The 26,397-nt window shown below is 35.5% G+C and overlaps 1 protein-coding gene across 5 annotated transcripts in view; it reads right to left on the reverse strand.

Annotated features, from left to right (window-relative positions):
- Nucleotides 1-26,397, reverse strand: part of nalcn (sodium leak channel, non-selective) — a 157,902-nt gene that overhangs the window by 21,620 nt on the left and 109,885 nt on the right. For all 5 annotated transcript variants that reach the window (XM_056465471.1, XM_056465468.1, XM_056465470.1 and 2 more), the window contains 14 exons: nt 26,209-26,282; nt 19,913-20,014; nt 19,718-19,787; nt 19,493-19,584; nt 15,367-15,489; nt 15,118-15,174; nt 14,031-14,151; nt 12,221-12,352; nt 11,685-11,852; nt 8,815-8,919; nt 8,626-8,732; nt 3,886-4,006; nt 3,710-3,808; nt 3,531-3,624 (listed from right to left, as the gene is read on the reverse strand). In XM_056465471.1, the coding sequence (XP_056321446.1) occupies nt 3,531-3,624; nt 3,710-3,808; nt 3,886-4,006; nt 8,626-8,732; nt 8,815-8,919; nt 11,685-11,852; nt 12,221-12,352; nt 14,031-14,151; nt 15,118-15,174; nt 15,367-15,489; nt 19,493-19,584; nt 19,718-19,787; nt 19,913-20,014; nt 26,209-26,282 (1,465 nt within the window). The remainder of the gene's footprint in view (nt 1-3,530; nt 3,625-3,709; nt 3,809-3,885; nt 4,007-8,625; nt 8,733-8,814; nt 8,920-11,684; nt 11,853-12,220; nt 12,353-14,030; nt 14,152-15,117; nt 15,175-15,366; nt 15,490-19,492; nt 19,585-19,717; nt 19,788-19,912; nt 20,015-26,208; nt 26,283-26,397) is intronic.

A 26,397-nucleotide genomic window follows, 5' to 3' on the forward strand; every position in this document is an offset into this window, starting at 1 on the left:
CAGTATTTATCAATTGTTTATGTATAAAAGGAAAGTGTTTGTGCAATAACTAACATTAATAAATACGACTCATGCCATGCTAATAAAACATTGTAAAGTGTCACTATATGCAGTGCTCCGCATAATTGAGTACACTCTATTTTGAAAATGAATATTTTTCTCCATTTCTCAGTGAATATAGGCAATGTATTTTGGTGCATTTAAACAAAACAGATTTATTAAACAGATATATTTAATAAAATAATATTTTAGTCGCCAAACATATTTAGAAAATGAAATATAATACAATTAAATTCAAAATATTGCAAAAAAGAAATTCGAACCTACAAAATTTCAACTAAATTTTTCTTCTTTTTTGCTTCTCTTGATTTTTCCTCTTTTTAAAAATATGTATTTAATATTTTTCTATAACATATAAATTTGGATGTACTAGTTTTTGGACCGTTATCGTAAGTTATTTTGTTAGATAAGCTCTAGATTTGGTTTAAGTACTGACTAATCTAATGTATATGCACAAATATAATATTGCAGAGCTTCCTATTAAAAATATGAATGTAAAAGATAGATTTGTGAGGGGTGTACTTATATCTGCTGAGCACTGAATCTCTCTTACCATATTATTGCTATTGTTACATTTATTATTAGTAGTGGAAGTAGCAGTAATAGTGGTTGTGGAAATAATAACACAACCACAATGTTACAATGAATGGTTAAAAATGTGGAAGTTAATTATGCTTAAAAGATCATACACCATTATTCATATTTGATCGCTGTATGAGGGTAATTTAATTAGGAAGCTTGCGTAACTAGCAGTATAGCCCACAAAATGCTTTTTGTTTCGTTTGAATTTGTTATCAGCACTGGAGGAAGAGCAGACTGTCTACATGCTGATAGTGAGAAACCATTGGTTCAGCCCATTGTTTACAGGAGGTGGCACAGATGAACAATTCTATTGTGATTTACAAAGAGCGCTGCGTGTTTCTCCATTGGTTAAAATGATACTGGAGATTTACACAATGCTTAATGACTAGAAAAGAACAGAAAAGTACTGAAAACTGGTCCATTGCAGCCTTTGGAGTTTGGTTCAAAACATATCAATCAAATATGCACGCTTGTCAGTAGATTGGAGCATTTTTGGTGTTTAATTGCCACATAAAATATGCCTGGATAATTGCCTACTATGATAATTGTGTTTATTCTTGCCTGCTGTTATGAAACATGTCTTTGAAGTGTCTGTTTCCAGGCGAGCCGACGGCAGTCAAACATAAAAATATAACGAGGCCCCAGCATCACCGCAGAGCCAAATCAATCAGTCAGTCAATCTACGGGAGACACGGGCAGAATCGCTCCTCTTTTTTCGGCTCTAGGGTGCCCATGGTGCCCAAAGTCATTCATACTGCAGGCAGCGCAAACTCTTCTGATTCAAAAGTGAAGTGGTTATTATCAAGTGTGTGATTGCCTTGGGGCTGCACCCACCGCTGAAAGCTTAAATTTAGTTTGTTCTCTACTACAGCAGAGGAGAGCTGATTAAATGCTTCAGGAAACACATGCAAAGCAGGGACGCCTCATTAGCCAGAAGAGGAAGAGAGGAAGATGGAGGGAAGGGAAAAAAAGAGAAAAAAAAGAGATGAGAGACTGAGAGGTTGCTGCTGGATATTACACTCGCTGTTCTGGTGATGTTCATCCATGTGACACTAAAATGTCGATTTGTGGCTGTCTGATCAGAGAAAAACAAAAGCATATTTTAAAGATGTAAAATAAAATGTATCTACAGTATTATAGTGCTCAACATAGATGAATACACCCGTCACAAATCTCTCTTTTAAATGAAGATTTTCTAAATGAAACTTTACAATATTATATTTGTGCATACATATTAGATTAGTCAGTACTGAAGCCAAATCTAGAGCCAAGCAAACAAAAAAACTTATGGTGATGGTCCAAAATTAGTACACCCAAATTTATAAGTTAATATTAAATAAAAAATCATTTTCTTGAAATGTTGTACTTTGTAGTGTATTATGTTCGGTGACTAAAATATTATTCATTCATTTTCTTTTCGGCTCAGTCCCTTTATTAATCAGGGGTTGCCACAGTGGAATGAACCGCCAAGTTGACTAAAATATTATTTTAATAAAAATATTTGTTTCATAAATCTGTTTTGTTCAAATGCCTGAAAATAAATTACGTATATTCACTGAGAAATGGATAAAAATAATCATTTTCATAATGGGGTGTACTGATTTATTTTAAGCACTGTAAGAAATGTTCTCAGACATTCACAGAATAAAACTAATAAAATTATTTGACTATGGAAGTCAATGGTTATAGGTTTCCAACATTCTTCTACTATATATAGCTTTTGTGTTCAACAGCAAACACAAAAATTCAAACTAGTTTGAAATAATTCAATGGTGAGTAAATGATGACAGAATTTTCATTTTTGAGTGTGACGAAATCATGAAAAACAAATAAAAGTGCACTTGTTTTCTTTTGAGTCCTATCATCAAAGTCAGTATATTGTTTGTATATTGTCAAATTCTGTCTGGCACCCCAAACATATAATACAACAAACAAATAAACAAATAAATAAATGAACAAACAAATAAATAAATAAATAAGGAAACTTACAACTTTAAAGACCATCACAAAGCGGACATGAAGAGCTGCACCACCATGTGGCGTCTGTCCATGATGCTTATCAATGTATAGAAAACAATGTAAAGAAATGACACAGTGGGCTTTACTCTCTCTGCCTCTCCCATTTTAAAAATAAAAGTCTAGTTAGTTTAATAAAAGCTTAGATAAACTTCAAAAATAAGGGGGTTGAATGATGGTTGTTGTAATCTCACTAGGAAACATTGTTCGCCAATCAAATGCAGCTTGGGGTGTGCACATTAATCATCCTGTGTGCAATGTAACAGTCTGTTTTGTTTCGATTTGCCTGTTTTTCATCTAGATTTTACATAAGAACGAGAAAACAATGGTGTCTGAGGCTCACAGTATGTCATTTTCATGTATTGAACTGTTATTATCATTCAATCATTTTCCTTCGACTCAGTCCCTTATTTATCAGGGGTCGTCACAGCGGAATGAACCACCAACTATGTTTTACGCTGCGGATGCCCTTCCAGCTGCAACCCAGTACTGGGAAACACCCATAGACGCTTACATTGACACACACACACATACACTACAGCCAATTAAGTCCATCCAATTCACCTGTACCACAATCTTTGGACTGTGGGGGAAACCAGAAACCCACGCAAACACAGGAAGATCATGCAAACTCCACACAGAAATGCCAACTGACCCAGTCGGGACTCGAACCAGCAACCTCCTTGCTGTGAGGCAACACTGCTAACCATTGAGCCACTGTGCCGCTGAACTCTTATTATTGTCTTATTATTATTACATCCATATTTTCATTATTTTATTATATCCATATTTCATATTATTTCATTTCACCTTTAGATGAATAAATGTGTTAGTAATAGCAACATTACAATGGTTTAATTTTGGACCCTGACCTGGACGTGGAGGAAGGTGGAGGGGCTGAGCAATCTTGAGTCGACTCTTCAAATCTTCCCATCTCCTCTGATCCACAGTCAACAGAGCAGTGCCCTAAGCAAACACAAACAACATATTTGATCAGATATCGGCCAACAAACCAGACGTCTAATCAACAAACAGCAAGAAATTCCAATACCTTATTTTCATTAAAGTTGGCAATGACAACGCCAACAAAAAGGGTGAGTCCGATCATACATCCCAGGAACACAAAGACATGGATGTAGATGCCATGAATCTGACACAATAAAAGAGCCCGATCAGATCAGTCCAGAATTAATGTTATAAAGGACACTGGGAATAAAAGTGACTTACCGGTCCTACTCTGTGAATGATGACATCTCTCACCTCCACCCAACCCTTCAGCGACAACACCTCAAACAGGGCCAACATGGCATTGCCAACATTATCAAAATTGAAGTTTCGAGGGTTTGCCCTAAAAAAATAATAATAATTACCATGAATTATTTTACCTTTAGCCAGAAAACTGTATAAATGTATTAAAAAAACAAGTACATTCTTAAGTACATTAAGAAAGTTCCGCCTTTTTATTTGTATAAGCATGCTGTGAGATTACTGTGATAATAAATTTCCTTAAATTATGGCTGCCCATAAAAGCTTTGATGGCGTGGGTTTTCTGATGGATGTCCACTCCAGGATGGAGTAACACACAGCCTTTCTTATGTCTTTATGATTATTAATAGTTTAAGATTATTAAGTTTAAGATTACATGATGACCTTAGTCTCAACCCACTTCAGAGTAAAACTGGAGTAATATGCGTGTGATTACTTTTCTGCATGCCAAACAATTTGTTTCCTCAGCAACTACCCAGGCAGGTCAGAGGTCATGGAGACCTCTCGAGTAGACCTGGACTCTTGAAGAATTGAAAACCACAGTTTCCTGAGTTATTTGCCATTTTATGTGTTAAAAAGTGAATTCCTTTGTATGTAAGCTGCCAGTGTAGTTGTAGATTGTACCAGTATTTAAACAGGTTTGATAAGATGGCCGAGAGTACACTCAGCCTTGGGTAAGAAACAAATTGTACTTTGAGTGTGTGTGTTCTATTCCTTTGTGGACCATTTCACAGGTCTGGGGTCAGGTCTGTATAGCCTGGCTGTCTGACGTTTGTATGCTTGTGATGTTACAGTGGTCCATCGTTTATCGCAGGAGTTCCGTTCTAAAAATAACCCGCAATAGGCCAAATCCGCAAAATAGTCAGCTTTAATTTTACAATTATTATAGATGTTTTAAGGCTGTAAAACATATTTACACTATTTCCTCAGACAGGTATTAACATTTTCACACTTTTCTTTCTTGTTTAAACACTCTCAAAGTTCAAACTTGACAGTTGGAAGTAACACACACCATTTGTGCAAATTTGCATGCTATTTAAAATTGAATTTTTCAGATGGCGCTCTGTGGCGCGGCAGAAATATAAACAGTGTCCTGAGTGGTAGCTGGGCACCGCAGACAGCTGCCGACTTGCGGAGCCAGTGTGCGTACCCTAATATAAACCTATGTTTACATGACACTGTGTGGCGCGTCGTGTTGCTGCGCATCCGTTGTGCAACCCCCTTTACGATGGTCTTGCTGCGGACAGTTACAACCCTTTTTGCATCCTTGTTGAAACTCACACTGCTAGCGATCGAAGATTTATGTTAATTTGGCAAGCTGAATGCATTCTGTACTGTACATGAGCCATAGAGATTGATTGTCTATGGTCTACAGCCAATCAAGACACAGAACACAACGCGCTGTAATAAAAAGCATGTCAAATTGCACAAAGAAAAATCTGTGAAACTGCAAAGCCGTGAAAGATGAACCGCATTATAGCGAGGTAGCGATTCAGAATTGGACACACACACACACACACACACACGTGGAAATTTTCTTAGTATATCAGTGTTTTAACCAATCAGGTTAAAACACCTACAGTATATGTATAACGCAGTTATTGACGTTATGTGAGAGTATAATCGGTGTTGTTTTGAGATTGTAAGCAGAGCGGCCTATGACCTCTTTGTGAGAGTGTTGAAGCTGGCTTCAGCTGATAAAACTGAATGAATCTCCAACTCCGGCTCGTCTTCATCTGACAGACTGGTCATTTTTGGGTTAAAACTGTATAATTCCCCTACAGCTTCGTAAACCTCTGTACTAATAAAAATATATATGTGTAAAGTAGTATTGTAAGGCAGCTTTAAGCATACAGATCATCATTGCAGCATTGTTGTCTCAACATCAATTTATGCAGTTTTCAAAAAGAAAAGCCCTTTCTGAAATAGTTTTTTGCAACATCATTTGTAATTTTCACAACCAAACTAGTTAAAAAAAAGCAAACAGTTTTATGATTGTTGTTGTTGTTGTTGTGGAATTATATCGTATTGTTTTGTATTCTGGTTTGGTGATGATTAATCAGGCATTTATTTAATATATTCACCCTCAAAGCAATAATAGCAAAACAAGAAATGCATTTAGAAGGCAATTATAAAATCTGACCTCTCAGTTTGAGACCCAAAGCTCTTAAGATAATACAAAACAAGAAAAAGAAACAGATTTATGCTGCTCCTTTTTTATAATCTCAGGTATAAAATGTGTACGCCTCTGTGTGTGTGTGTGTGTGTGTGTGTGTGTGTGTGTATCGGTGACTTATTTATTTGCTGAACATGAACACAATACCTAAAGGATCAAACGCCTTGTTCTTTTCATGTTGCCATGCAAAGCGCTATGAGATAAAAGAGTGACAACCTTTCCCTCTCTCTCTCTCTCTCTCTCTCTCTCTCTCTCCGATACTCCAGTTTAGCTGAAGCCTTGCTCCCTCTACAACTGCTATGGATCCATGTGTGTGTGTGTTTTTTTTGCTGGTCTTCACTATTTAACGTCTCACAAATAATTTGCCATTGTGTTACCAAGCATCTCTAGAGCAATAACAGACTCATTGGTGTGTGGGTGTATGATTGTGTGTTGTTTGTGTTTATGCCGCAGGGAAAGATATATCAGCCCCCTGCTCTGTGCCCACGACTAACCGTACGACTGCACTGCAACACTGACTATTGCTTATGGGGAAAATACATATGAAAGACGATGAAAATGTGCTGCTGTTTACACGATGAGAGCATTCATCACACTGGTTTGTGCTGTCACAGATGAATTGTTACACTACAGGGATTTCACAAAGAGACCTCAGAACTGAATGTGTGACAGGTGTGGTTTGTGTTGACTTTTCAAAGAAAATGAATTTCACTTGGTTGTGAAAAATTCATGTTCAGAATTTTTCTTTTAATGTTCCAACTAGATTATTTAAACCAGAATGAAAGTCTGATATATAAAGGTAATATTTTGGGCTAACTGTACAGTATGTAGAATCTGAATGGTTACATGCCAATTGACTGGCAGTGGATTACTGTACTTAATTGTTGCTTTACTCAAATTGTCAGTTATTTTATTGACAAGAAAAAGTGTTAAAATTGACATTGTACTGTTAATTATTATTATTTTTTAATCTTACAAGGAATGGATAATTAATAGATATAGTACATTTATATTAAAATAACATTTTCTGTCTGTATATAAATATCACCCAAGAATCTTTAGATTTATGAACTCAGGACTACATTTGTGAGAACTGGGAAATATAGGGCTCTATTTTAACAATCTAGGAGCAAAGTCTAAGTCTAAAGCGCATGGGGTAAAAGCATTAACGGCGTGTCCGAATCCGCTTTTGCTATTTAAAAGATGGAAAAATATGCTCTGCGCACTGGCGCATGGTCTAACAGGGTTGTGCTTATTCTTGTAATGAGTTATATGTGTGTTTTGAGCATAACGTGCATTAAACCAATCAGAATCTCATCTCCCATTCCTTTTAAGAGCCACCATGGCATCTTCGCTATCTACATCACGGAGTTTGCAAATTAAAAAAACTGAACACTTCACAAGCGAGAAAACAGTTAAACAGACCATCTGCCGGACGAGGATGATGAACGAGTCTCCTCCATTCAGCCTCTTTACCTTACCTTTACTCTTTTATTTTTGTGGATAAGGAAACATTGTTGTACGCACTCCACTAAAGACATCCATCAGCCTATATATTTAATTTAATTTGTGTATTGCTGTACATGTGTGTATTAAGCAATGTGTAAGCATTTGAACCCACATGGGCGCATAACTAACACGCTCTACACTGGACTTTAGGATGGACACTGCTTTAAGATGGTCAATGACGCAGTCCATTTCAGTTCTTCAATATTGCATCATGCCAACGATGCGCCTTAACACACCTCTATTTTAGACCAGCATGCCCATGAGTCCACAAAGTGGCACAAATGGATTTGCTTATTAAACAATGTGGCACAAAATGAGAAAATTAGGGTTGCACTGGTCTGAAAAGAGCAACAAGTCACCCCAAACATGTCTTGCGCTTATTTCGCCGGGTGTATGACAGAGCCCATAGTGCGTACCATAGGTTACGTCTGCTTGTACTTATTTATGTCTCAAATACTTTACTTAGGCACATTTTCTTGTAATTCTATCACAAGCCGCTCTATACGTTTCTAGAAAATCCTTCTCGACTGCATCTGTGAGAGTGAAGCTGGTCATCATGCATAATATTTTAGCTTGATATTGACTGACCCACTCATCCCCTTCCCTAAACCCAACCGATTGTATTTTCAACAGAAAACTAGAAGAAAAAAGCTGTTGTGGACGCATGCTTTTACCACAATTGCACACTGCTATTTTTTCATGTCCATATGTTCATGCACAGTGAATTCAACAGTGATGTTTGCATGAAATAAAATATGAAGAATATTCTTGTTTCAAGACATGCAGTACAGGTGAATTAAATAAGCTAAATTGGCCGTGGTCTATGTATGTGAATGCAGGAGCATATGGGTGTTTCCCAGTGTTAGGTTGCAGCTGGAAGGACATCTGCTGTGTAAAACATGTGCTGGATAAGTTGGCGGTTCATTCCACTGTGGCGACCCCTGATTAATAAAGGGACTAAGCCGAAAAGAAAATAAATAAATAAATGAGTGAATTAATGAATTTTTGTTTCATACCAAACTCTTGGCACCCAGAATCCTGGTTTCTTCTCCCCTTTATGAAGCTTTAAATTCAGGTTTTTTGAAATGCTCACATTGATTCTAAAGATGCCGTGACAGTCATCCTGAAAAAAGTACAATATTTTAGTGAAATACAGTAGATCCTCCACGCTGAACAGTTAGAAAAGTCCAAGAATTGCTTCATACCTTGCTGGAGATATGAGGATCATTACATTTGGCAAGTTTTCCAGCAAAGAGTTGCACCCCGAAGGTTGCAAACACCAGCATTAGTGTCAGGAGAAGAATAGAGACCTGTTTGGGAAATCAATAATTCAGTCTACAGCAAAATGGCTTTCCCACAAAAACTGGCCAGTGCTTTACTCTCATATACTGTACAGTAACACTATAATAAGCTCACAGAAAAGTGCCCAAGGGGAACAAAGCTTAATAATGAAAGTCCATAAAGAAATCTCCAGGACAAATTCTGCTGAGTTAATGCAGTACGTTTCTTGCCTTGCGATTAAAGGGCTCATGTTGCATTTGATGTATAATGTAAATGCTCAAACCATATGAAGTTTTATCCTCTACTAAAACAACTCTAAACAATGTAAAAAGAAATGCGTAAATATAAAACTTATATAAAAATATAAAACAGCAAAAATCTTAGCAAAATAAATCATCATGGTTCTATCTTGCATTTTTGTCAGAATTGTTTTTCACATTTTCTTACTCTGTGACAACCTGTTTACGTTATCTAATGTTTTTTAATTCATTTTTTTATTTAGAAAATGAAAGGTACACGTTCTATTAGTGAACCAATCAGCAATTTTAATGCACAATAATTTTTTTTTAAAATAATTTCTACATATAGTAGGTGAATTCAGCATATACCATACGAATACATAATTGATTAAATCAGGGGTGCTCAACCATGTTGCTGGAGATCTACCTTCCTGTAGACCTTAGTTGCAACCTATATCAAACACACCTGCCCGTAATTATCAAGTGCTGTTCAGGTCCTAATTAATTGGTTCATGTGTGTTTGATTAGGGTTGGAGCTAAACTCTGCAGGGTTGAGCACCCCTGGATTAGATGTCTACAAGTTTAAATACAGAGCTAATAAACACCTTGGATTTGGGGGGAAAAAGACTGTCAACGTGATATTTGTAATTACATTAAATAATCTGTAAAACATTTTTTTTTTAAATTATAAATACATTTTTCAGAAGAATTGTCTGCTTTCTTGCTTTTTTTAAACTTTGAAATGACTGCAATGAAAAAACTTTGAAATGAAATGCAACATTTTTCATCCATACTGATATCTACAGAGAAATTATAGCATTACAATGGCTGCTTTTTCTAAACCAAAAATATAAATAAAACCCCACCAACCCTACTAAAATTGACATCTTTAATGGACAAAATATTTAGCATTACTAAAATATTAGATAAATGAGAATTAAATCTAATGCAACTGTTAGTGTTGCACGATATTGGAAAAATCTAATATTGCAATTTTTTTTATTCTGCAATATACATTGTGACATGAATTCAATTTCACTAAATGCACTCAAAGAATTACGTTTACTGTTTGTTCAAACTACTGATTTAAACCGAGCTGAAGCAGCACAATTCTGGAAATTTCTTTAGACAACTTAATTGTTTTATGTTCAACCCACTTAAATTTGTAAAAAATTAGAAGTTGACCTAATTCCTTCATGTTCTCCCAACTCAAATTGAAGTTGGAATTGTGATTTGACTAACTGCTTGGTAAGAATTTATCATTTTAGATTGATTGCGATGATTCTGTAGGGGAGGGCATTTGCATAAAAAATAATCATCTACAAGCATAGATAAATTCAATAAAGAAAAAAGTACAAATTAAATAAACAGCATCCTATACTTCCAGTTTTCAGAGGAAGTCGAAATGTATTCAGGTATGCAGTAATTGAATAATTACATGCAAAATAACACTGCATAGTCTTCGTTATATAAACAATTCATCGCTATTATTTTTTCAAAGTTACAAACGGTACAATTTCTTATGCCTGAATGGTTAAAAACCCCTCAACACAATCACAAATAAAAATAAAAAAAACAGCAAGATTATCAATTATAATTTAGACTCAAGCTTGTGTAAACCCATGATGTGACTATTGCGAATGAACACATTGCGATATCAATGCTGAAACAATATATTGTGCAGTGCTAGTAACTGTCAACACAGATAGAGTTGAAGTCAGAATTATTAGCCCCCTTTTGATTTTTATTTTTTTTCTTTATTAAATACTTCCCAAATGGTGTTTAACAGAGCATGGACATTTTCACGGTAAGTCTGATGTTTTTTTCTTCTGGAGAAAGTTATTTGTTTTATTTTGGCTAGAATAAAAGCAGTTTTAAATATTTTTTAAACCATTTTAAGGTCAAGATTATTAGCCCCTTTAAGCTAATTTTAGTTTTTTTTTTGTTTTAGATAGTATACAGAACAAACCATCATTATACAATAACTTGCCTAATTACCCTAACCTGCCTAGTTAAGCCTTTAAATGTCACTTTAAGCTTAATAGAAGTGTCTTGAAAAATATCTAGTAAAATATTATTCACTGTCATCATGGCAAAGATAAAATAAATCAGTTATTAGAAATGAGTTATTAAAACTATTATGTTTAAAAATGTGTTGAAAAAAAATCTTCTCTCTGTTAAACAGAAATAAATAATAAATTTATTATTTATTATAAATAAATAAATAAACAAGGGGGCTAATATTTCAGGGGGCTAATAATTCTGACTTCAACTTTATATCACAAATTTAATGTTTTTAAAACTAATATAAAATCAAAAATTTTTAAGTAAATGGTTTGAATTTCTCAAAAGGTTTTGTGTCAATTCATGTTTTGAAAGATTTGCAAGAACACTGTAATTCCAGGCAAAAGTTGAGAGGATTTTGATAATGTAGAATGAGTTAAAAGTTTCTGTCATTTTTTGATATGTGAGAGACTTGCTTCTTATTTTTGCTTAACAATCAAATCACCAATAAATCTCTACAGGCGGGGAACTAGGTCAGTTTGCTCACTCACCAGGAAGATCTCTTTGAAACCCTTGAGGACCTCTCGAACCACCTTCCTCATTTGGGGCACCAGTTTGAAGATTCGCAGTGGCCGGAAGCAACGTAACATCATGAGGAGCTGGGCACCAGACTCAGGGGGCACATTATTTGGCAGCCAGCATAGAAAGATCAAACTGACCTACAGAGTGAATGGAAAGATCGTCTTAAAGGGCAGTTCGTCACTGATTGTAAAATCACTAATTGCTAAATTAAAGGAAATGTATCATTCTTTATCGATCTACAAATGCAATAAGTTTGAGAAATAGTCAGCTTAGTAGGCTGTTATATTAAATGCGTACAATGTTTGTGTGAAAGTGGCTAAATTCTTCAGAAATTAGTCAACAGGATGACATTGACGTGCCTCATTTAAATGAAGCACTGTTTAGGGTTATTAAAAGCGATCTTCAGAGCCTCATTAGAGAAGTGAGTAATCAGACAGAACGCTGCTGTTCACATGTATTAGAATGCGAGTTTTTCACAAGCGAGCAGCTGAGAAAAGAGTTTTACTAAGTAGATGAAGATGTCCATGACGCCGCCAAAGTCTCGGATGACTGCAGTGGGAGTAAAGAACAGACCATCTGCCATGATCTTCAGGTTCAGCTCAATGCTCATGAAGATGACGAACACATATTCTCCAATCTGTAGGGAAAGGGCTGTTTTAGTATTTCAACAATAAAGTCATCGAGTAGTTTTTCATAAAGCACTACTGTAAGTTATAAAGGTGCCCTTCAATGATGTAGCCACTAGTATGTGATGCTCTTGATTACAATGTGCTTACTACACTATAGTATAGGGGCTCGTAACCATAGCAAAATCCATAATTCAACCAAAAATAAACTCACAGTCAAGTGGTTTTAACCTTTTATGAATTTCTTTGTTCTGTTAAACACAAAACAAGATATTTTGAAGAATGTTCAGAAAAAGCTGTACAGCATCTTAATTTGTGGTCTACAAAAGAAAGAAACTCAAACTGATTTGGAACAAATGAAGAATGAGTAAAGGTTGACAGAACTTTCATTTTTGGGTGAACTGTTCCTTTAAAGGAGCTTATAACTTATAAAAGCTTCTGGCTTAATAGCCATTTATGAACAATTCCTCAAAAAAAAATCTGAGGAATTGTTAAATCTGTATTGAACTTTGGATTTGATTTAGAAGTGATCTTGTCTATATTTTGTAAGTCATCGAACAGAAATCATGCAATTGTTTGTTTAGATTGAGTTGAGATTTCTGTACAATTACAAGTAAAACTTGTATTATTTCAGCTTTAGGCATCTTAAAATGTACTGTATATTAAATTAAAAGGAAAAAGTACAGTTAGGTCATTATAGACTGGACATCAACACAATTCTAACATTTTTGGCTCTATACACCAACACAATCAATTTGATTTATGATTAATATTCTGTCCAATTACTCTTGGACCCTTAACAAGTGGGAGGCACATATGCAAACTGTTGTAATTCCTACAGCGTTCACCTGATTTGGATGTAAATACACTCAAAATAAAGCTGACAGCCTGCAGTTAAATCTTGTTCGTTTCATTTCAAATCAATTGTGTTGGTGTATAGAGCCAAAAATGCCAATAGCCAATATATAAATGTGTGTGTGTGTGTGTGTGTGTGTGTTTGTATATATATATATATATATATATATATATATATATATATATATATATATATATATATATATAGTATATTATAATATATATAATGTATAAATGATATTAGGGGACATAACAAGATCAACACTAAATTTCTAGCCAGCAATGCCACAATTACTAATCCCAGAAAACATAATTGAAAAATTTCCAGCTTTGGCATTACATTTTCTTGTTTTCTGGCAAGTTATAGAAGGCTTTGAGACTGGATGTGTCAGAATATATTGAAGCCAAGACAAATCCTTCTCTATGCTTAGAACAGGAATTGATCTTTAAAATACCTATATCACATGGAGATCAAACCATTTCAGACTGTCTGAAGTGGAGCTTAACTTAAATAATGTAGAAAGAGAGACAGAAAACTGTCAAGTGGGACAGGTCAATCAGTGCTGTCTTTCTGTCTCATAAATAACAGTACAAAATCTTTGAAACGGAAGAACCCTAAACCATTCATTTACACACTGCAGTAGAGATCACAATCAAATGTGCTCAACCAAAAAGAGTAAAATTAGTTGGATTTGCAATCAAAGGTACTGGGCTGCAACAAAAACAAGACATGATGACCAGCCTTCAAGAGAGAGATGAGGAACATTTACAGGCTAATACAGTTAGTTGGAGGTGTATGTGGCAAAAAATGGTGAGCAGTAGGGTTTAGAATACCTGCAGGGTTGGAACATGCATGACCCTAGTAAAAGGAGACTCAAACATCATGGAAATACAAGAGCAGATAGTGACCACGATCATCACCCAGTCCAGATAGGTTACCAAGCCCAGCAAATCACTGGAGAACACACACAGACACACACACATGCGAGGTTTAGTGCAGGCTGAATGTGCCCAAATAGGATTTTCCTACTCTGCATTCCTCCTGCTCTTCAGTCTAAGCTTATGTAACTTAATTTTGCAGATCTTTGAAACTGGTGAAATCCTTTTAGGACAATGCAGCCCAAAAGTTTCTTCTAATCCCACACTGGCATGTCATAAAGATCAAAACTTTCTAAAGCCCTTTCCTCAAACTGCATTTCTAGAATCAAAATAGACATAACTAAGGGAAAAATTCATAAAGCTAAGTCACATTTTGACCTCCCAAAATATGAAACTAAGATATACTATATTTTTTAGCATTATGTTCAAGACAATTCTCATTAATATAATTGTACCAGATGATTTAATACCATATATTAACATTTAAACAATACATTTTAACTTAATTTGTTACATTTATTTTAATCTGCACCATGTAACTTTTTCATGTATATTGCCATCTCGGATTGTAATATATAACTGTAACTTACTCGCAAAGTTATTAATCGTGATCATCACTTTAGATCAGACCTGTCATTCTACATCAACATGACTGTAAGTAACATTTCTGCCAGTTTTGTTCTCACCAATTTAGAACTTCTGAATAAAACTGCATTAACGAGCATTTCAGCTAGCTAACATTTGAGCATGAAGTACAAACACAGAGCTTCTTGCCAAGTGTGTCATAAAAATTAAGTGAAAGTCAGAGTACACTTGTTTACTTTTATATAGAGCAATTCAAAAACGTATTTCTTTAATGTACTGATATTTTAATAGAAATAAGCTGGTGTATGCTGCAGTTATTGTATAGAATTTATGAATTTCACAACCCTTTCCAAACAAAAACACAAAACAAAATAATAATAATAAATAAATAAATAAAAACTCTGTATATATTACCAGACTATCATAACGCACAAGCCCTAAACATTTAGGGACTTACTATAATTGATGGTATTTTGTGCTGTTCACTGCGCCTGTATTGGGATCCGTATTTGACCTATTCATAAAAAGCCCATTAACACAGTATCAGCAAAGGTATGGAAAACAAACACACACACACAGAGAACAGTTTGTGAAACAAATAACAGTGGTTATGGTGCAAAGGGATTAGTCATCGCATTGATGTGCATGAAAATGCTACAGTATCTAACAATATAATGCAATGGATGTGAAATAGCTTAAGTCTTACGCATTGAAACGGGCTCTAACAATCACTCGGCAGAAGTTTCGGAATCGATGCTCTCTACCAACAATGAAGAGTGGCTTGTCAAAGTATGGATGGTTTTCCCGAAGTTCCTCCTCTTGGACTTTTCTGTGAATTAACAACCCAAACAAAAGCGACAGAACAATAAATCATTCAGAAATCTCATCTACAGCAAACTTTGCTCCCCAATACTACTTTTATTATTAAGCTATGTTCACACAGCAAGGCTTAGTCCTCAAGTCACATTCTTTTCTCAGATCTGATTTTTTTTTAAAATAGCTGTTCACATTGTTGTTATAGCTGTGGCCAGTATCAGATTTCCAGTGTGAACAGATCATGGTCCAAAACTGACCCGTATGTACATAAGTACAACTACACACAGCACAAAATGTCTAATTATGCACACAATATTGCACACACTGTATTTTATAAAGTGTAAAGGGGTGTTCTGCTACTACTAATGTGTATTTTTGAAACCTAAAGTAAGTCTGTGATTGAAAACACTGATCATTTGTGATTTATGATAAGTGTGGTGCGTGTCTTTCTGTCCACCGCTGTGGTGAACTCATCAGGGTTAATCAGCAGCAGCAGCAGCAGCACACTAAACTGTGATGATGGAGTTGGTTCTTTTTTAAATTCATATCAGTCTTTCATATTTGGTTCTGTTGCAGTTTTAATTATTTAAGTGTTATAAAGCTATTTTGTGTAACCTATGTGTTTTATTCATTTTATGCACTTTTTATTGAAATACTTTTATATTAAATCTAACTTGAACAATATATTTTTAAAGGGTTAATGGTTAATGATTGGTTAACAAGTTCCAGTTTTGCATTCAAATTTTTTTTCAAAATGAACAACGCTCCGGTTACTGAAGTAGGGGAGAGCGGGGCACAAAGTAACACTTTTTGGTTTTGGTCAAATAATAAACAAAAGTATTGGGGTTAGACAAACCTTTTGTTTTTTACCAACAAAACACAAGCCTCTCCAACAAATGAGCACTAAAAGTATGATCGCCGAACTTATGGTTTCTGTGCAGTGGTCCCAAAAGTGCCAGTAGTAAAAATGTTACTATTTACCCCACCTGCGGGGCAAGTTGTAACAGACAGGGGGTTAGTTGTAACACATGCATAAAAAGGCAGATTAAACACAATAAATTAAATTCAGTTTACTTTAAATAGTAGCTATATTTTCTCTGTACCTAGCTCAAATTTTTTTTATTCTACACAGCACAGTATGTTTATTTATTTATTGGATAAACACATTTGGATTTATTTGGATTATTATCCATTATTACACAATGCCTTTTTTGTAGTATTAGCAATAATAAAAAAAATTTGTCTATCAAAAAAAAATCTATTACAAAATCATTTTATTTAAAAGTTCTCAACATTACACTCAAAATTAAAAAATATTGTGTTTGTTTAATTGGTGTCTAACAGTGTGTGGTTTAATTGTAACACCCTGTTAAAACTAACCCCGCTGTGTCGTGTTTTCTTCAAAACTGTCTAGAGGTCACTGTGTGTTTCTTACATCAAATTGGTTTCATCTTTTAGCCTAGAAGATGGTAATCACAACAATATTAGATTTCACATTCATACTTTCACAGATTTTTTTAAAATAAAAAAAAAATATTGACTATAATAATAAATACATTTATGCTGCAAAAATGGTTTCTCTTGTGTTTCTCATCCAAATTTCGCCTAACTTTATCAATAATTGGCAAGAAGACATCTGCCGACACTGTGGTGAAAACCTCGGAAGCATGCCATGGTTAACCCTGAGCAAATACCTTAAAACTCTGTGTTACATTTAACCCCGCATTACTTTGTGCCCTGCACTCCCCTAACCCTTGTTTCCCGAGAGGGGGGGGGGGTGGTTGGGGGGGTAACGGAAATGCTATGGTGGTGAATCCACTATGGGGATTTCTTTCAGAAAGCCAATCATCTGAAAGAGTATGTAAATTGGCCAATGAAATGCCATTGAGTTGGCAGCGTCAGCTTGCCAGCGAGAGCAAGGTTGAGGCATCCTTTTTTAGCTGAAGAGACTAATACAGCTAAGGGGCAATCATTATGGCGATGGAACTTAGCATTTGTGTTCCCCCCCTCGGAGAACGAGGGTTACTTTAGTCTTCCAACGTGTTCCCTGGCCCTTACTTATCCCACTTCAATAGAAGATTTACAGATTTAGATATATATTTTTGGCAGCCGCAAAGCGTCTAGATAATTTATAGGAATTTAAATAGGCTCCGAGGGAGACAGATAACCTGCAGGCTTTGAATGGAGACGAGGCGGGTCCCGCAAAGAGGAGGCTGCCACGCAGACAAAGATTGACCGCAATGGTGCGCTTGACCTGTGGGATTCCCTCATACCCCCTGGCTGCTCCACTGTCAAGAGTGGTGAGGGCGGAGGGCCAAGCAGCACGGGCAGAAAAAGATGCCCTCCAAGACTGCGTGAGCCTACTGTGCGCCTCCGGGAAGAAGAGGACGTGAGGCTTTAAGGGCTTGGCCTTCTTGTTCTCAATGTAGCACCCATCTAGTCGGTCCGGCCGCGAAGCTGGGGGATAAACTATCTCCAACCCCACGGCCGAAGCAGCTCGGGAAAGCACGGCTAACATGTCCGTTTCAGGATCCGTGACAGCACTCAACTGCCCAGAGGGGGCGAGCGGGTCTGGATCCTGGTCGGACAATGAAAGCCCACCCTCTAATGCAGCAGTGGATGTCTGGTCCCCAGTGTCATCGAGCATAAGGGCTACCATCTGGGTAGACGGATCGCTTCCGCCACTCGAAGCTTGGATGGAGCGCTTGGAGGAGTGGGAGGTCTCCCACTGGAACCCTTAGACCTCCCCGAGGAGGGGACAGGTAGGGTGGTTTGCCCTTTTGCAAGGGCTAGCCGCGATCTTAACTGCGCAACAGACATGCCATCGCAATGACGACATGAACTGCCCATCTTCCATGGACAGGAAACCATTGCATCCAGAAACGCACATTCGGAGCGATATCCTGAAAAGTACGCACTGCATGACTGTGTTGCTCTTATAGGTGAAAGTGCAATTATACACACCGCTCTGGAGGACCAGACCCAAAGAAAGGCAGGCAAGGGAGAAAACCCAGCTTGACCGTCTGCCGCCGCGTGTACCACACTCTAGACCAGGAGACCGCTCTCTTTTGCTCGGAATCGCTGACGATCAGCAGGAGGAACCCTCATAGATTCTCTCAGAAGGCTGTGAAGTCTCTAAAGCAAAAAGGATGCCTCAGCCTTGGTCTCGCTGTGCTTATATTGCCAAATTGATTGCAACGAGCATCAGCTGCGCAAGCTGACGCTGCCAACTCATTGGCATTTCATTGGCCCATTTACATACTCTATCAGATGATTGGCTTTCTGAACGAAATCACCATAGTGGATTCTCCACCATAGCATTGAAGTTCCCCATCCAGGGGAACCAACTTTCTGTGTTAAAGTAATTGCCCTGTGTGCAATTCTATTATGCTTCTGAGGAGTAGAGGATGTTTGCAGCACAGAATGAAGATGCATGTTGATGAAAGATTATGTAAAAGTCACATGAAATCCTATATAACCGTTCACACTGCGGTCACATTGCAAAGCATCAGATCTATATCTGCTTTAATACCACATATGAAAGTGGCACAAATTTGAATTGAAAAAAATTGGTTTGGGCTGTTTACACTGTCAAGACAAAAACTGATTTGAGTCACATTTGGAAAAAAAAACAACTTAGATTTGGGCCAGATTTGCCTGCAGTGTTTTTGATGAATGTCCTAAAGTGGACTCTAATAAACAAAGGACAGACATACTATAGAAATCCCTAAAGTGTTAAAAGCATAACATATCTGTATATCAGCTAAAATGAAATGTGATAAGTCTTTTATAGACTCTCCATGCCCTCTGAACATGGCAAATAAATACAGCTGGCCTGAAACAAAAGCATTGCTTCTGTGCAGTATGTCTTGTCATATACAATGGCGCTATGCCACCATCAGCATACAGTACAAGAAAAAGATATGGTGTAATAACTCACACATGGCATATTTTGTTTGTGGGAAGGAGGGATAAGATCTGTTCGATTGACCGAGTATGTGGAGCGACAGAATTACCGTTTCATCTCAGCCTGCTCCTTCTTCTCTTGTATCATCTTGATTTCACTGTCCTCCCGCTGGGCATTACGGTAGCGGACCGTGCTGGAGTGCTAGAGAGTTCACACACGTGTCAGAGATCACAGATAGTGCTGTCATCTATTGCTCGGTTACATTTGACTGTGTGTGTGTGTGTGTGTGTGTGTGTGTGTGTGTGTGTGTGTGTGTGTGTGTGTGTGTGCTCACGTCCTGAGTGAGTGTTTCCAGGGATTTCCCTCTGCTGATTCTCTGGCTGGTAGAGCCATGTCTGAGGGACCTGTGCCAAAAAGTGCAGGTTAAAGCACTAGCTTAATGTGGTGCACTTTAGCCACAAATCTATCCAGTGCTTGTTAAATAAATGAAATAGATGGGTATGAAATCACTGTAATGCTCTTTCCTAACCGGCGTTCTTGGCGGATGTGATGCTGGACACTGAGAATGGATCTCTCTTTAGTTGGCTGACCCTCAAATGAGCCACTCAGCATGCGCTGCCTGGTGCAGGCTCTGGAAAATACACACAGACAAAGCAGAACTAGGTCAAAAGCACATGAATAAATTATGATGTAACACAGTGTGCTATTCTTTTTTTAAAAATGAAGCCATTATTTCTGGTTCAAATTCTGGCTTAGTCATAAGCAGGTCGCACACTGGACACTCCGGGATCCATCTGCGTTCGGTGTGCGACCTCTTTTACTATATATGATTCATTACAGCATGTTATTCTAAGTTTTCATAATTAAAACCTAATAACCATCTTCCATGTCATTATTTTTGATTTTCTCTTCAACAAACAAATTACAAAAGCGAAGTGTGTCTACCCCTAAAAACAAAAGCATGTTTGTTAACTTTAGGTCTGTTCATCCTGAGAGAAAAAGTCTCTTTGGTTTTAGTACCAATAATCACAATAGGAACTTTTCCTCTATTGAGTGAATGGTTCTCTAAGCTTAAACGTTTTGTGCCTGTCTGCATGGCTATGGTTTCATTTTACATGGTGGTGCTGATAACAATAATATGTTAATGTTGTTTCATGAACATAATCATGTCCAATATTTACCCAAGCCGGCTTAACTCCTAATGTCGCTAATCCTAAACACACTCAATGCATTGTTTTTTCAAAACATCCCATAATTTCTAAAATATCAACATTTACGAAATGGGTCGGTTTATGGTCAAAGTGCCGGAATTAATACATATATTATGAAAAATCAGAAAATATGAAGTGTAAGACAAGCTCATTTAAAATATATATATATATATATTCAAAATAAAAAAAATTAAATGCTAAATCATCTTTATTTTTTGAAGTATGCCATAAAATATTTCAGATTCTCATGTTTTCTTTTTTTGTTTGTTTGTTTTACAATAAAACCAAAATCAAGTGTGGTAGTGCAACAGGATTATGTTTGTTTGATTTTCTTGTAAACCAACAATGTCGTGTGTGTAAACTATTATTTAAAACGGTCATTCTTTAAATGACTTTAACAGTCATTATACAAAACAGTCAAAACATGGTCAACCATTTGGTAGAGTAGGTATTTAAAGGGCTAAAATGGGTGGTCTGAGGTAAATATCATTTAACTCCATGAACGTAGTCAATATAAATCAAAAAGTAAGAAATAACTGACACACACACTTAGAATAAACAGAACATTATCATGCACTGGTGTGGATGATAATTGAGTTACCATGATAGTAATCGCTTTTGGTTGTGAATGAACATGCTTTCAAATGCAAATGAGTTTTGCATACTGTAAATATTTAGGATTACAGTTTGCAATGATCATCTGTGAACACCTTTTAGGCTGTCCCACAATTGACTGTCGTACTCTGTTGTTTGTCTGATGCAGCAGATGGTTCTTATTAACTTACACTGTTGTGCAGGTGGAAACCCAAAGAGAGGAAACTAACGCCCATGGAGAGGAAACTAATTGATCGCTTTTTTTTTCCAGAGTGGTCAACACATATATATATATATATATATATATATATATATATATATATATATAGTATATACACACACATATACATTTCTATAAATATATGTACATTTCTATAAATATATATAAATATATATATATATATATATATATATATATATATATATATATATATATATATATATATATATATATATATAAATATATATAAATATATATATAAATATATATATTGTATATACACTATGCAACGTTGTATGCCAACGCACGCCTCCCACCAGTGCTGATTTACTGCCATATCGCACTGCTACGAGTGTGATATTGCTCATATTTGGCATCATACGCTAGATTCAATTTGTAAACTTTAAATTTAATAATTAAACATTTTAAAGTTAAATGTTCAAACTTGCATTAAATTGATCATCTCAAATCACATTTCTGTATTATAGTATTAAAAAACAAATCTAACCTACATTTTGCTTTTATTACAGTCAAAATACCATACTTTTGCTATGTATGTAGTTTTTTCTTAACTATTCATACATTTCCTGGAAATAAACAGAAATGAAAATGCACAGAGCATCAAAACTGGTTTTGTTAAGTGGTGTGAAAATGCTAAGCGGATGTTCTTACATTATGGAACCAACATCTGTCTAAAACTCTAGGAAATGTTTCTGGCAAATAAAGTCCACCTTCCTTCTTTATAACTACTTTACATGCAAAGCTGTTAAACAATCTGCTGAATGTCCAATAGTATTCTACAAATACGCATTCCCCATTTTATCCACCTCATTCATGGCTGAAATTGAGACTACATTTTGGGCTTTATAGTTTCAAGTCACGAAGCAAAACATTTTATATTTTTTATTATAATTATTATTATTATTATTTTGCATTACTGTCTTACAAACAACTTCTTCTGTTTCTTGAAGATGACCCATATACTTATAGTACATATAGTTTTTGACAAGTGTTTAAATAAATAGTTCATAAAAATATGAAAATAGTCCTATATTACAGAAATTAAGGTATAGAAGGATTGATGGAGATGACATTGCCATTCAATAACCTACTGGAATCATATGAACTCTGTCAATGAACAGATGCACTTGAATGGATGTTTACTCTTAAAGGGTCACAAAACACCAAAACACATTTTTTGAGATGTTGACAGTATACAGCATATATGTCCCATATTGCTAAACACACTATTAGGAAACAAATATTTCACAAAAAAAGTGAAACTTGGTTGTTTTTGCATTATTTGTATATAATTTGTTCTTCTGGCTTGAAAAGAAATTTTGAAGCTACGTCACGGCCATGAGATAGATCCTTGTGTAAATTCCAGCGTGGAGACTCGATGTCTGTACCGGCCGGTACAACATGACGTCTTTGAGTTTTCAGCATTACTTCATGAGAAAGACTTTCAAGTGTTTCCAGTGCGCCAATAAGCACACTCCGTGCAACTTTATTAATATGCGTGAGATAGCTTCGAAGACTGTTTTTACCTGTTACAGTGTTCAGAGAGATGCCACATTGTGTTGCCAACTGTATTTAAAACAAGTGGAAGAAGAATTGTTCGAAAATATGGGTCGTCAGTGTTGTGTTTATAAATGTGCCACAACGAAGGTTTTGTTTCCCTTTTCGTGCAATGAGAGCACCGTAGCATGTGGACGCTGTAAATGCTGCTCTCTGAATGTAAACACCTTAATCAAACTATTATCGCCGTGTAGGATTTTCGGCAATATCTTATCCAATATCTTGTTTGTTTTGGGGGGCATGCATGAAATGTTCCTGAATGAAAGTGAAAGTGCCAAACTGCAGGTAAAGTCAACAAATTACGAATGAAACACCCGAAATTACATGTAACAGTGTTCGAAGATGTATCATGCATATTGAAGAAGTTGCATCTCATCCACAATAGAGCTTGCTGATTGGTTCGAACCAAGTCTTTCTTATGACATAATAAACAGATGTGCTGAAAACTCTATGACATCACTTTGTACCAGCCGGTACAGACAGCTAATCTCCACGCTGGAATTTAAACAATGATCTCATCACTATGACATTGCTTCAAAATTTCTTTTTAAACCGGAAGAACAAATTAGCTTTAAACAACACAAAACCAACCAATTTTCACTTTTTAGTGAAATATATCTGTCCTAATAGTGTTTTTAGCATCGTGTCAACATCTCAAACAATGTGTTTTAGGGTTTCGTGATTCTTTTAAAAATTCTGAGACCATTCACCTCAATTCTGGGACATTCACTACAACTACAAAGCTGGGAAGAGCCAATATATTAATTCACTATTAAAAAGCATATACACATAAGACAGCTTGAGGGCGAGTAAATTATTATTGCCATATTTAACATTTTTGGATTAACTATTCCTTTAAACATATCAACAAAGTGAGAATAACTATTTGGTTAAGAAAAATGTAGTGTTATTTGAAAGATGAATCCTTCTACAACCCTTCTTAAACCCTTGTGGTGTTGTCTTACTGTTATTAAATGTGAATCTTTCAAAAGTTATGTCTGGAAATGAATTGTAACTGGTGAGGCCTTAGCTGTAATTGGTATTGGGAGACTGTTCCACCGCTGAGATCCCATTGGCTGTTTATGCTCTAAATCAGTGCTGATCTATGTATGCTTTGAAAAGCCTGCTGCTCACCGCCGCCTCTCTATTGTCCATTAATTGCAGAGTCATGTACCAGAACACAGCTAATGACAATTTCAGCTTCAAGAGAACATGTCGCCCTTATTTATGGCCACTCAGAGTGATGAGTGTCTGGCTGATGAAGGGTGTGTGTGTGTCTGTGTGTGCATGTGTGTATGCAGACAGACCGATCACCCCAGACGGCACAGACGACGTGGGATGGCTACTGATGTGCAGTCTGTCTGCTTAGCACAAGGAGGAGGGGTGGACAAGGTGTGTGTGTGTGTGTGTGTGTGTCTGTGCGTGAGTGTGTGTGTGTAACATGAGGGAGGTAGAAATGGCGACGACGTGATCTGAAATTTAAGCACAAAGACGTGAACGGCTGAAGCAAATTGTGGGAATATGTGGTTGCATCGCTGCCAGATATTGAAACATTAATTTGTTCATTCACGCTCACAGGTGACCCACTAACAGTTATATTGATATGGAGACGCCATTATCTGCTCTGACTGCTGGCCTGGCAGGCAGACAAACATGGAGTCCAAATCACGGAAATGGAGGATCGCAATCAAAACACATCCAGCCTATTGGGATTAATGTGTTTTTGGCTTTGGTTGCTAGGGAAGCAATGCTCCAATGTCCTTAATTTAAAAACACAGATCATCATATACTGTATCTGTAATATAACATCATATATATTTTTTAATTCATTTTAATATTTTTCGGTATTTCCTTGAAATTTAGTCATATTTCACTAATATTTCCCTTAATTATAAAATTGTTGGTCATAAAATAAAGTAAAATATTTATTTCCCTGAAATTTAGTCATATTTCCCTAATATTTCCCTTAATTATAAAATTGTGGGTCTTTTTTTTATTTTAAAATTTCAAAAAAATGATTACCCTGAAATTTAGCCATATTTCGCTAATATTTCCCTTAATTATAAAATTGTGGGAAATAAAATAAAAAAATAAAAAATAAATAAATAAAAAATTTAATATTTATTTCCACGAAATTTAGCCATATTTCCCTAATATTTCCTTCAATTATAAAATTGTTGGTCATAAAATAAAATATTTATTTCCCTGAAATTTTAGTCATATTTCCCAAATATTTCCCTTAATTATAAAATTGTGGGTCTTTTTTATTTTAAAATTTTTAAAAAATGATTTCCCTGAAATTTAGCCATATTTCGCTAATATTTCTCAAAATTATAAAATTGTGGGTAGCAAAATAAAATAAAAACATTTATTTCCCAAAAATTCAGCCATATTTTCCTAATATTTCCCTTAATTATAAAATTGTAGGTAGTGAAACAAAAAAAATAAATTAAATTAAAATATTTACTACCCTGAAATTTAGTCATATTTCCCTAATATGTCCCTTAATTATAAAATTGTGGGTTGTGAAATAAAAAAATAAAATAAAATAAATAAAAATAAATTATTTCAAAAAATGATTTTCCTGAAATTAAGCCATATTTCCCTAATATTTCTCACAATTATAAAATTGTGGGTAATAAAATAAAATAAATAAATAAAATAAAAATAAAATATTTATTTTACAGAAATTTAGCCATATTTCACTAATATTTCCCTAAATTATTAAATTGTAGGTAGTGAAATAAAATAAAATAAATTTAAATAAAATAAAATAAAATAAAATTAAATAAAAAATAAAAGAAAATATTTATTTCCCTGAAATGTATTCATAATTCCCTAATATTACCCTTAATTAAAAAATTGTGGGTCATGAAATAATTTTTTTTTTAATTTTAGAAATTTAAAAAGATTACTTCCCTGAAATGTTGCCATATTTCGCTAATATTTCTCTGAATTATAAAATTGTAGATAGTGAAATAAAATAAATTTGAATTTAAAATAAAATAAAATAAAATAAAATAAAAATTTAATTCCCAGCATGGTGCTTGATTGCAGCTGGAAGAACATCTGCTGTGTAAAAAATTTATGCCAGAGTAGTTGGCAGTTCATTTCACTGTGGCAAACCCTGATGGATCAGGGACTAAGACAAAAAATAAAAATAAAAGAAAATATTCCTGATGACTATAAGATCTGCAATTAAAAGAAGAAAAACAAGCTCACCGCAAAATTTTGTTGACAGTGATTTCCTTTTCCATGAGGTTGCGAGCCCGGATGCTAAATACTGACTTTCGTAGCTGGGAAGAAGAAGAGGTTTACAGATTTGTACACAGATCAATACACGGATCATATACAAATGTACACAATACACAGATCAATACACAGCACAATTCAAAAGTGTACATTTCCAAA

This window comes from Danio aesculapii, chromosome 9 (assembly GCF_903798145.1).
Source record: "Danio aesculapii chromosome 9, fDanAes4.1, whole genome shotgun sequence".
Lineage (NCBI taxonomy): Eukaryota > Metazoa > Chordata > Actinopteri > Cypriniformes > Danionidae > Danio > Danio aesculapii.